Source organism: Limtongia smithiae, assembly GCF_038497785.1.
Source record: "Limtongia smithiae strain NRRL Y-17922 unplaced genomic scaffold V1518scaffold_2, whole genome shotgun sequence".
In the NCBI taxonomy this organism is placed as follows: domain Eukaryota; kingdom Fungi; phylum Ascomycota; class Lipomycetes; order Lipomycetales; family Lipomycetaceae; genus Limtongia; species Limtongia smithiae.
Window position 1 is genome coordinate 615,732 of NW_027117623.1, and position 10,454 is coordinate 626,185.

A 10,454-nucleotide genomic window follows, 5' to 3' on the forward strand; every position below is an offset into this window, starting at 1 on the left:
CCAACGCTTTCCATACATATGAAGTTTTGCACATTCATACATGCGTGCTGTTGTGCAATAATCAGAAGCATGTTTGCGGAGTATTCGATAATTACACAGGACCCAGATTTATTAGTTACGAGCACAGCAGTAATATAAAACATCGTTTTTAACCAAGTTGCCTGCATAAATTGTACTTCCCTATTCGCCTAGTCGCCAACTTTTTAATTCCTCCGGTGTCATTTGTGACAGCTCTGGAAGAACTTTCACGATGACGATGTCGAACAAGAAGTACAACAAATGCTTGTTCGCAAATTTGTTTTCGAATGGTGAGAGCAACTCTTCGACGCCCTGCATCGCGTCATCACCGAGAAATTGTTTCCGCATAGACGCAGGCACGACGCGCAGAATATTGCGGTGTACCCGCCTTAGAATTTCTCGCTTCTCTTCGGGTGATGGGTAATCTCGCGAAGGAGCCATAGTTCCATTGTTAGGAAACAGAGTCTGTCGAGATATTGCAAGTACTGAGCATGCGAATTTCGCCGTCATGATGTATTTGTCAAACACATTGCTCAGAAGTCTGTCGATTATACTTCCGGACGGAAGTGAGACGAGCGGGAGGGCAAGAAGTTCGATTGTGGACATAAGCCATGGTTGCCTCGCGGAAAGATTAAGAAGACGTGCGATGGTGGGGAAGAGCGCGATGGTAAGGAGTGATGGTTGCCGATGCCGGTCTGGCGGCTTGTCGTTCTGTGATGTTGTTGGCTGGGCGATATGTGTGTCGTATGTTGTCCGGATTAATGAAACCAAAAATACAACGCCGCTTTGTAGATATGATAAAAATGACATGAAGGTGATAACGAACCACCGGGCTGAGTCGAAAGCTGTCGATGCGAAGGATTCTTGTTGTTGGACGCTGGAATTTTGCTTCTCGTCTACCAGAATATCATTTGGCTCGCTGCTTGTGGACGGTTCGGGAAGATTCAAGCTCTTTTCTATGGCTTTGGAAATGATTCCGTGGACCATAAACGGCTCGCTTAGCTTGTCGATTACTTTCCACAGCACGACGTCGGCGAGAAGCGACCGTAATAGCGTGCGTTCGGTAGCGGAATCCAGATCTTCAGATGGTAGCAAAATAGACATTATTCCTTTTGATAGGATGGACAAGAATTTCTTCTCCGCATCTTCATCGGGTCCATTGAGAGCCGGGTGCGGCTGCATAGAATGAAACATCGTTTCAAACGACAGTCCAGCTGCATACGCAGTGTCCACTTTCTGCTTGGCAATTCTGTAGTCTCTCAGGTGTGCATCAAGGACAAATGGGATATCATCCAACAATAGCATCGCCAGATCGACTTTCCGCAGTCGTTCTTCGAGAGACCGTGTGACATGTGCGATGACATGAACGACTTCGAACACAAAGGTCTTGTCGGGAACACCGTCTTCGTCTGATACTCTGGCATACCAGCTCTGTATGAATTGTCTTAGAATCAACGCAATGAATGCGTATAGCTCGATGTCAATGCTTGGAAACGATGTTAGCGCCGGAAGTGTCCGATCCAGCGGCTGTTGTAATGATTCGGTCGGCACGAGAATATTTTTGATCAACGTAGTCGTTGCATCATCATACAATGCCGCCGCTGGCACTTTATTGAACCCATTGATATTATTCGTCGCTGTTGTGCTTGTGCTTGCTAGTGTAACTGGAGTTGGTGTTGTTAAAGACATAGCAGCGCTCCCTAGACCGGTGGGGATACCACTGCTGTTGATACTCGCTGAAGACCCTGCCGCGACATGTACTCGTCGTACGTTGCTGGCCATAATTGACCAGCCGCCGTAGCTTTTTGTGTTGCTCTGCGTAGCTCCTACTGTTGTCGGATCATCGAGCAGATGAACTGGCGTACGGAGATCTCGACAGTGGACGTTGCGTTAATCGCACCCTGAATTTTGGGTGGAGAATTTGACAAAGTTCTGAAGATTCACGAATTCTACGAGGTAACGACTTCGAAGATTTTCCTCATTGCCAGGCCATATTTTTCGACGAATAGTTGTATCGGCTGTCCTGTTACTTATCGCTGCGTACCGTCACGAAGAAAGGACTCATGGGTATGTTGTCCTTGTGATCTGCACTGCGACGAGCAGTGTTGCTTACGACTCACCAGCCGATGGATATTCGTCTGCCGCTGGCGTTGGAGCCAAGGTATTGAGCGCCTGGCACGATCTCCGCGTCCCGATTATACTTGGAGCGACGTTCTCTTACCTTTACTGGCGCTATTGCTTTTATCAGCCTATCGCGACGAGGAAAACCAGTGGTGGAGGCAGCAAGCGGAAAGATTCAAGGCGGCCAGACTCGGACGACGAAGACGGGAATGACGACGGCGACTCTGTGAACAGCGCTGCGGAGGAGTTGAAGGAAGAGCCTGAACACAGCGACATCGGTAGCAAAACGAGCGACGAGTTACAATCGTCGTCGGGGGACTCACCGTTGGCGTCGTCTGTTTCATCGACATCCACGGCCACCAAAACAAAGACGAGAAGTGTCAAAGTATTCACTCGCAAAGTTGATACAACATTTCAGCGACTTTCGACTGCATCCGACATATATATTTTTTACTCGACGCTTACAGGAACTTCGGAAAAGTACGCTGCTCATCTTCATTCCGTTCTCTCGTCAAACGAGAAACTCACGAGGCGCAAGCTTACGCTGCTCAACATTGATTATCTGGACGACATCGACTCATACTTTGTTGCTCCTTCTCAAGAATTGAAAAATGCTATCTATCTTTTTGTCATTCCGTCGTACGCCTCTGAATCACCGTTGGACTTCTGCATTGAGACGTTGAAGGAGACCTACAACGATTTCCGGATAGACTCGCGCCCGCTGCGAAATCTAGGTGGTTATGCGGTTTTTGGATTAGGAGATATGGAATCGTGGGATGGAGACATGTACTGTTATCAGGCTATTCTGATCGATAAATACTTGGGCAAGCTCGGTGCCGCGAGAATATTTCCCGTGGGTACTGGAGACGTCAAGAACGCAGCGCGAACTGAGTTCGACATTTGGACACGACATCTTACTGACACCCTTATGGATCCGACAAGCAAGGCCGAGATTCTTGATATTGGCGACTCTGACGACGAAACTGAGGATGAGGATGTGGAACATGCAGCGGACTCGGAAAGCACAAAGTCTCGGACTGTCGGGCTATTGAAGAAGACAGATGAAACTGATGTAGTCGACGTTGAAGATATTGGTGTTATTATTCAAAATTCTAAGCTGACCGCGAGTTTGTCGGCAAAGAAGGAGATGGTTGGAAAGGAGACTCCTACGTATAAGGCGCTCACCAAGCAAGGATACACTATCGTCGGTAGCCATTCAGGTGTCAAGATTTGCCGGTGGACGAAATCCGCACTACGAGGTCGAGGGTCCTGCTACAAGTTTGCCTTTTACGGCATCAAGTCGCATCTGTGCATGGAGACTACGCCCTCGCTTTCGTGCTCAAACAAATGCGTGTTTTGCTGGCGTCATGGCACAAACCCAGTTGGTACTTCATGGCGATGGCAAGTTGACCCACCAGAAGCAATTCTTCAAGGGGCGTTGGAGGGCCATTACAAAAAGATTAAGCAGATGCGCGGAATCCCCGGTATCCAGGCTGCCCGTTTTGCAGAGGCGTTCACTGTGCGCCACTGTGCGCTGAGTTTAGTTGGCGAGCCGATCTTCTACCCGCACATCAACGAGTTCGTTGCGATGTTGCATGAGCGACATATTTCAAGTTTCTTGGTATGCAACGCGCAGCATCCCCAGGAGTTGAAAAATTTGAAGCAGGTCACCCAGCTTTACGTGTCGATTGACGCCTCAGACAAGGATTCACTACGGAGGATCGACAAGCCACTCCACAGAGACTTCTGGGAAAGATTTAATGAATGCTTGGATATTCTAAAGACGAAGAGCGCTCAGCGAACTGTGTTCCGACTGACGCTTGTAAAGGGATTCAACGCCGAAGAGGTTCTTGGATACGCGAAGCTAGTTGCGCAGGCGATGCCGTGCTTTATTGAGGTGAAGGGAGTGACGTATTGTGGATCGTCTTCGTCTTCGGGTCCTGCCGCGGCGTTTAAGACTAAGGATAGTCTGACTATGGCCAATGTGCCATTTTATGAAGAGGTTCGTGACTTCGTCACCCAGCTAAACAAGAGTCTGCACGATTTGAATCTGGATTACGATATCGCGGCTGAGCATGCACACAGCTGCTGCATACTGATTGCCCAGAAGCGCTTTAAGATCAACAACGAGTGGTATACGCACATTGATTACTCTCGTTTTTTCGAGCTTCTGGAACAACGAGCAAGCTTTGGACCAATGGACTACATCGCCAAGACTCCATCATGGGCGCAGTTCGGGTCGCAGCAAGCAGGATTCAATCCTGAGGACGAACGAGTTATTCACAAGTCTGTGGCCAAGCGTTCGGGGAAACTGGGAAGTGTAAGTAGTAGGAACAGTTCGGTTATTAGTTTACCGGCAATAGCTGTGTAAAATATATTATGGGTTTGCCTAGTGTTATGGAAGTACTTGTATCCGCAGAAATGTAGTCTGGAAATTCAGTCGAATGTCTTAGTCGGTAAGTTGGCTCAACGCCAGTGAAGTGACAACACTATTCGTCAAGCGCGCTGCATGGCATGTCATACATCTGTGTCGGGGTGAACGTATTAAGTCATTGACGTAGTAGTGGAAGTGCAGTGGTTTGTATACTTCAGTTGAAATTCACGGATGGCAGTTTGAGCTCTCCAGATCTTAGTGACTTCTCGTTGGTCATCTCGACTCTAGTTTCGCGCCCTTTGAGATCTTTGCAACTGTAAATGCCGTTAGCAAATGTTCTTGAAATGCCATGTATAACAGAATAGTGGCTTTACAGTGCAAAATACCGGATAATTGGTAGGCAATCTGGCACTCCGTCGATCCGCGTAGGAAAGTCGCACGCGAACTGCAAGTACTCACGAACAACGCAATTCGACATCATGCTTCTACGGATGACAATGCTTCGAACATCATCTCTGTCAAATAAAACTTCTTCGCCGGACATCGAAAAGCAGTTTCGGGTGCAGTCCACTGTAGTGACATAGGATAGGTTGCTAGCAGTTGCAGTTGCTGCTGCGCAATTTTTGTTCGTGAAGCGTGTTTGGTTTCCGACAATCTTGCAGATCAACGGTAATGAAACCCGTTCCCGTCTCCAACAATTTTCAACCAGCTATGCAATAGGTTTTTATTCGCGCAAGAGCTATCAAATTGGCCCGGCGAACATCATTGCCATGCTGCAAATTGACGAAGATGCGGTTCTGCTTCAAGCGCAACTCATTGACAACTCCATCCGCGGATCTATGACCATATCGGAATTCTACAGAGATGCGCATCCTCTAACGAGTGCATTGGTCGTTCATATTGTGCTTATGATAACGACTTTCATTGCGGGAACGGCCCAGAATGAGCACTCTCATGTACTGACTCATGTGTATTTACTATCTCTGAAGATCACCAAGCTAATCTGATATATTAGATCGATCGTCTCTGGTCTCTCCTGCCTTGCGTAACTGTGTGTCACTACTTTATACATACCTACTTTTACGGCACTATTAATCCTCGACTATTGATGTACACCGTAGTCGTGCTTATATGGTCCGTTCGGCTGACCTTCAACTTCGCTCGCAAGGGCGGCTATTCTGGAACTGAAGACTACCGGTGGAAGATATTGCGATCAAAGATCCCTTCTGCACTGTTTTTGATTTTCAGCTTGGTGTTTATTAGTATTACTCAATTGCTGCTACTTCTAGCAATCACGACTCCCGCATTAGTTCTCTTGGATTCCACGGATGTTGAATGGACAGCGAAGGATTTGATTGTTCTCGTACTATTACTGTGTTGCATTTTGATCGAAATCACTTCGGATAATGAGATGTGGCGTAAGTTTACGTGCTCTTATCTTCCATAGTGATATATTGAATGGTTTAGGATACCAAAATGCGAAAGCTCAGTATAAGATAACTGGAACGATCTCCAAAGACTATACGCAAGCTGAATTGGAACGTGGATTCTGCACCAGAGGCACATTTGCATATTCTCGTGTACGTTAAGCATGCATACTGTTATTTGAGACAATTTTCTGACAGCATGTAACGCTTTAGCATGCAAACTTTTTCGCCGAACAAACTTTCTGGACATTGCCCTACTTGTGGAGTATCAATCTTACTGGAGACTGGATTAGCTGGCCCATGATCGGTCCGTGTGGCTATATCTTGCTCTTTCAGGCGTCCACTACTTTGACTGAGGCCATCTCAAAGTCAAGATATCCTGCGTATGCTGAGTACCAGCGTGTTGTTGGCAGATTTTTGCCCAGTCTCCGTGTGAGCCGTTGGACAGAGAACTAAATGGTTTGTAATTCCTTTTGCATAAATGAGTCACGAATATACTATACATCATGATAACAGTGCTAAACTTCATGCTTTTAGGCATCGAATTTCAATCGCTAGTAGCACTAGTATTATTGCCCCAACTCTGATATCAGCTGAATTATTCAATAAACTGACGTGGCTCAACAACCATTGAGAGCACACTGAGTGCTTATGAATGTCATCAACAAGCAAAAACCAGATTCGGCTTACTGCTGAGCTGTAACATGGCCCAACGCCCGACGCGCGAATTGCGAAGAGTTCATTTTACGCGCAAGCCGGCCGGTGTAAAGTTTCCGGAAGTCTGGGTAAACTGCATGCACCTCGTGCATAACTTCACTCGCTGATTTTGAATTGTAGAGTTCTCTGAATCTCAGAAAACAAATGAATAAATACAGTTTGGCGATTTGTAATAAACATATGTAGTACGCTATTACTAGTGCTTTTTGGCTGACCCGGAATGGTCAGGGCGGGTGATACGACGGCGAACCGGCGATCTGCTCTTATGCGCTGCCAAGAACGAAATCAGGCAGAGCAACGAATTTACACCGCGCAATCGCGCTTTTTGATTCTTCTTCCTCCATCTAGTGGTTTCGCAATCACGCTAGCCTCGAAGTGACCTCACAGCGACTCTAAGCATGGAGGCAAAAGAGAGCGCGTTGGCTCTAACGGTATGATTCTTTACTGTTTCTCATGCAGTCCGACGACACCCAAATTGTGTTATCGACACAGCATTTTGCCGATCGTGACTAACATAATCTTTTAAAGCAATTCGTCAAACGTCCTGGATATGGCCGCGCAGGTCAAGCCAGAAAGTTTATTGCGAACCATTTCGAGGTTGCCTCTTTCCCGGATGTGCAAATCGTTCAGTATGATGCGAGTACCAATATGGACGCGTGCAGTCTTCCAACGCTAATTTCTCGCACAGGTGCAAGTAAACAATGGCACCGATGTACGCGCATTGATCAAGAAGGTGTGGAACGACCCCACTGTCCAGGAGAAGCTCGGACAACAGGGCAAGCCTATCATTTTCGACGGTAATTGTACTGGGATATCATTGATTTATGAAGTGAACTGACATGTCTTGGTAGGCAACCGTTTGGCCTGGTCCAGAGGACCTCTGTCCATTGGCGACGAGCTCTCGTTGATCGTCGATCTTGATCATGGCATGCTCTTCTTTGCGGTATACTTGGTGCCTAACTAATTGCATGAAAGGTCGTGAACTCAGGTCCGGTCAGAAGCCGAATAAGCACCGCCTTCTTATCCGCAAGTCCGCTGTTGTCTCCATGCAGGTCTTGCGGGAGTATATCAACAACCAGTATACGATGGACAGCGACGTTCTCGTTGCGATCAACTTCTTGGACCATTTGTTGCGAGAGTCTCCCTCTAAGCGCCTTACTGCCATCAAGCGCACATTCTTCCAGGAGGGCCGTTCTTATCCCCTCGACGGCGGTGTTGAGGCATGGAAAGGCATTTTCCAGTCCGTTCGTCCCTCTCTTGGCAAGTTGACTATCAACGTCGACGTGGCAACTACAGTGTTTTGGTCCTCAGGTCCTCTCCTTGACGTGATTGCGAAGTTTGTGGGAAGTAAGTTCGCTGTAATGAACTACATCAGCGATGACATTGCTGCTGACTGACATTAGCGAACCCGAATGGCATTGTGTCCCGCTTGACCGGCCCCGATTCTCCTCGAGTTATGCGCGAGCTTCGAAAGTTCAAGAGGCTTGGATTCTTCATCAAGTACCGAGGACCTGAGCACGAGAAGAAAGTCTACATCGTAGATGGTTTCAGTTCCAGTAGCGCTGACCAGGACACTTTCGAGACTAAGGATAAGGAGACTGTATCTGTTGCTCAGTATTTTGCGCGCACTTACAACATCCGTCTTCGCTACCCGCAGCTTCCTCTGGTGGAGACTCGCAAAGGCGCTAAATTTCCGATCGAGCTCTGCTGGGTTCAACCTGGCCAGAAGTACCCGTACAAGATTTCCGACCGTCAGACTGCAGATATGATCAAGATCACGGCCACCAAGCCCCGCGAAAGACTTCAGGCGATCAAAGAGAATGTCGAGCTTCTAGGCTGGAACAATGATCCTGTTCTTAAAGCGTACAACATGCGCATTAGCCCGAATTTAATCGTTTCGGACGGCCGCGTTTTGGATGCACCGAAGATTGCTTATGGCGACGGCAGCAAGCAGAAATTTATTATTCCTCGTGAAGGTCGTTGGAACTTGATTGGCCAAAAGTTGGCTGCTCCGATGAACCTCGACTCTTGGGGGGTGCTGGTATTTGCTCCTCCACGTCGTGTTCCCGAAGACATCGTACAGAACTTTGTGAGACAGTTTATCCGAACCCACACGGGCCATGGTGGCAGTGTTGGAAACAAAGCACCTCCGATTCTTTACGCCGATTCTAGCCGTGATTGTGGTGAATCCCTGCGCGCTGTTTACAATGCTGCTGGCAACGCTGTTCACAAGAGACCCCAGCTGTTGGTCTGCATTCTTCTTACTAAGACCGTAGAGCCTTACTCCTCCATCAAGAACTTTTGCGATACCGAGCTTGGCGTTCTGAGTCAGTGCGTGCAGTCGCGCCACGTTGAACAGGCAAAACCTCAATACTGTGCTAATGTTGACTTGAAGGTCAACAGTAAGCTCGGTGGCACAAATGTTTACCTCGACCGAAGTTCGTTCCCCCTGTTTGGAAAGGAACCGGCCATTGTTCTCGGTGCAGATGTTTCCCATCCTGCTCCTGGATCCATGCGTGCATCTTTTGCTTCTATGGTAGGATCGGTGGACTTGATGGCCACACGTTATGCCGGTATTGTTAACACTAATGGCCATCGAGTTGAGACCATCACTCGGGATAATATGATACTGTTTGTTCGTCAATTGCTGACACAGTATCGCGCAAAGACTGGTAAGGTACCTGTCCGCATATTCTACTTCCGTGATGGTGTCAGTGAGGGACAGTATGCGGCTATCATTGAAAAGGAGCTAGCGTATATCAAGGAAGCTTGCCAAACGCTCTCGGCCGCTTATAAGCCTTTTATTACAGTCACAATCTGTACCAAGCGTCACCATTCAAGAATCTTCCCTGCTGACCGCAACGGTGGGGACCGCAATGGCAATGTTCTGCCAGGCACAATCATTGAACGCGACATTACCCACCCGTCGGAGTACGACTTTTACCTTGTTTCCCACATCGCACTACAGGGTACTGCTCGTCCTGTGCACTACCACGTCATTCACGATGAGAACAAGATGCCTGTGGATCTCTTCCAGCAATTTGTGCACAACATGTGTTTCACCTTCGCGCGTGCTACTACTTCTGTCTCTCTCTGCCCACCAGTATACTATGCTCACTTGGCGGGTCAGCGTGGACATGCTCACGAAGAGGACGGCGGCGAGGACTCGCTCTCCATGGTTTCTGAAAAGACTGGGGTCTCTTCTGGAGAGGATGCCACGGTAAGAAAGGTACGCCCATTGCATGCGACATTGGCCGGTGAAATGTGGTTTATTTAAACCATGACGTGTGATTCTTGTTGCTTCCTGCTACTGTGGCGTCTCAATGTTGTTGACTTCACTGTCGATCTAAGGGGGAAATATATTATTCGGATTTAAGCATACTTAGTAGTGATTTATGAATACCAGTTGCTGGTGACTTTCACTAGAATCCAGAGAGTGCTGCGGCGGTAGATTCACACCACGAAGTGCATGCTTCCGGGTAAAGTGATTTGCAAGGGACTCAACCGCCGGAGCGGGGGTGATCACCAATAAAGCGGGTCTGGTACTTGCTTGTGGCTTGCCCTGCTCCCGCGTTTGCAAAACTGGGTTGTCTTGCCTCTCACGCTCCATTCGACACAATACTCGTGTTTGACCACCTCGACGACGACGACCCGTTAGCCTGTGCATCTCGCGCTATCACTTCAGCGGGCAATACCGGCGCAGAAATTGCGAGACGCTTCTCCAGCTCACCTGTGGATCGTTGCGTCCTCTTTGTCGTTCCTTCAGTCGTGCTTCGAGACGCATACCCTGCCGCGCG

The 10,454-nt window shown here is 48.1% G+C and overlaps 5 protein-coding genes across 5 annotated transcripts; 3 read left to right on the forward strand and 2 right to left on the reverse strand.

The window, feature by feature from the left end:
* Positions 1-55: 55 nt before the first annotated feature.
* On the reverse strand, positions 56-2,079 carry V1518DRAFT_411916 (PXA domain-containing protein). The gene has a single exon (XM_066902974.1). It carries the CDS (start codon positions 1,798-1,800, stop codon positions 181-183), a length of 1,620 nt encoding a protein of 539 aa, XP_066761265.1. The 5' UTR covers positions 1,801-2,079; the 3' UTR covers positions 56-180.
* V1518DRAFT_411917 (uncharacterized protein) lies at positions 1,893-4,578 on the forward strand. The gene is made up of 2 exons (XM_066902975.1): positions 1,893-2,085; positions 2,142-4,578. The coding sequence occupies exons 1-2, from the start codon at positions 2,082-2,084 to the stop codon at positions 4,508-4,510; spliced, it is 2,373 nt and encodes a 790-aa protein (XP_066761266.1). The 5' UTR covers positions 1,893-2,081; the 3' UTR covers positions 4,511-4,578.
* V1518DRAFT_411920 (uncharacterized protein) lies at positions 4,476-5,146 on the reverse strand. Its single transcript, XM_066902976.1, has 2 exons — positions 4,888-5,146; positions 4,476-4,827 (listed from the first exon to the last, which is right to left on the reverse strand). The coding sequence occupies exons 1-2, from the start codon at positions 5,055-5,057 to the stop codon at positions 4,728-4,730; spliced, it is 270 nt and encodes an 89-aa protein (XP_066761267.1). The 5' UTR covers positions 5,058-5,146; the 3' UTR covers positions 4,476-4,727.
* Position 5,147: 1 nt separating this feature from the next.
* Positions 5,148-6,571, forward strand: V1518DRAFT_411922 (uncharacterized protein). The gene is made up of 5 exons (XM_066902977.1): positions 5,148-5,469; positions 5,529-5,931; positions 5,981-6,093; positions 6,154-6,399; positions 6,478-6,571. Exons 1-4 carry the CDS (start codon positions 5,284-5,286, stop codon positions 6,394-6,396), a joined length of 945 nt encoding a protein of 314 aa, XP_066761268.1. The 5' UTR covers positions 5,148-5,283; the 3' UTR covers positions 6,397-6,399; positions 6,478-6,571.
* V1518DRAFT_411928 (Piwi domain-containing protein) lies at positions 6,572-10,103 on the forward strand. The gene is made up of 7 exons (XM_066902978.1): positions 6,572-6,826; positions 6,886-7,088; positions 7,186-7,293; positions 7,346-7,454; positions 7,509-7,583; positions 7,633-8,004; positions 8,061-10,103. Exons 2-7 carry the CDS (start codon positions 7,056-7,058, stop codon positions 9,932-9,934), a joined length of 2,571 nt encoding a protein of 856 aa, XP_066761269.1. The 5' UTR covers positions 6,572-6,826; positions 6,886-7,055; the 3' UTR covers positions 9,935-10,103.
* Positions 10,104-10,454: the final 351 nt, after the last annotated feature.

What these genes read in the sequence shown, in the direction of transcription:
- V1518DRAFT_411922 (XM_066902977.1), top strand. Translation starts at nt 5,284, where the DNA reads ATGCTGCAAATTGACGAAGATGCGGTTCTGCTTCAAGCGCAACTCATT. An exon ending in CCCAGAATGAGCACTCTCAT is followed by an intron (nt 5,470 to 5,528) that starts GTACTGACTCAT and finishes CTGATATATTAG; the next exon opens with ATCGATCGTCTCTGGTCTCT. An exon ending in GCACATTTGCATATTCTCGT is followed by an intron (nt 6,094 to 6,153) that starts GTACGTTAAGCA and finishes GTAACGCTTTAG; the next exon opens with CATGCAAACTTTTTCGCCGA.
- V1518DRAFT_411916 (XM_066902974.1), bottom strand. Translation starts at nt 1,800, where the DNA reads ATGGCCAGCAACGTACGACGAGTACATGTCGCGGCAGGGTCTTCAGCG.
- V1518DRAFT_411920 (XM_066902976.1), bottom strand. Translation starts at nt 5,057, where the DNA reads ATGTCCGGCGAAGAAGTTTTATTTGACAGAGATGATGTTCGAAGCATT. An exon ending in ATTATCCGGTATTTTGCACT is followed by an intron (nt 4,828 to 4,887) that starts GTAAAGCCACTA and finishes CGGCATTTACAG; the next exon opens with TTGCAAAGATCTCAAAGGGC.
- V1518DRAFT_411928 (XM_066902978.1), top strand. Translation starts at nt 7,056, where the DNA reads ATGGAGGCAAAAGAGAGCGCGTTGGCTCTAACG. An exon ending in CAAGCCTATCATTTTCGACG is followed by an intron (nt 7,455 to 7,508) that starts GTAATTGTACTG and finishes ATGTCTTGGTAG; the next exon opens with GCAACCGTTTGGCCTGGTCC. An exon ending in GATCGTCGATCTTGATCATG is followed by an intron (nt 7,584 to 7,632) that starts GCATGCTCTTCT and finishes ATTGCATGAAAG; the next exon opens with GTCGTGAACTCAGGTCCGGT.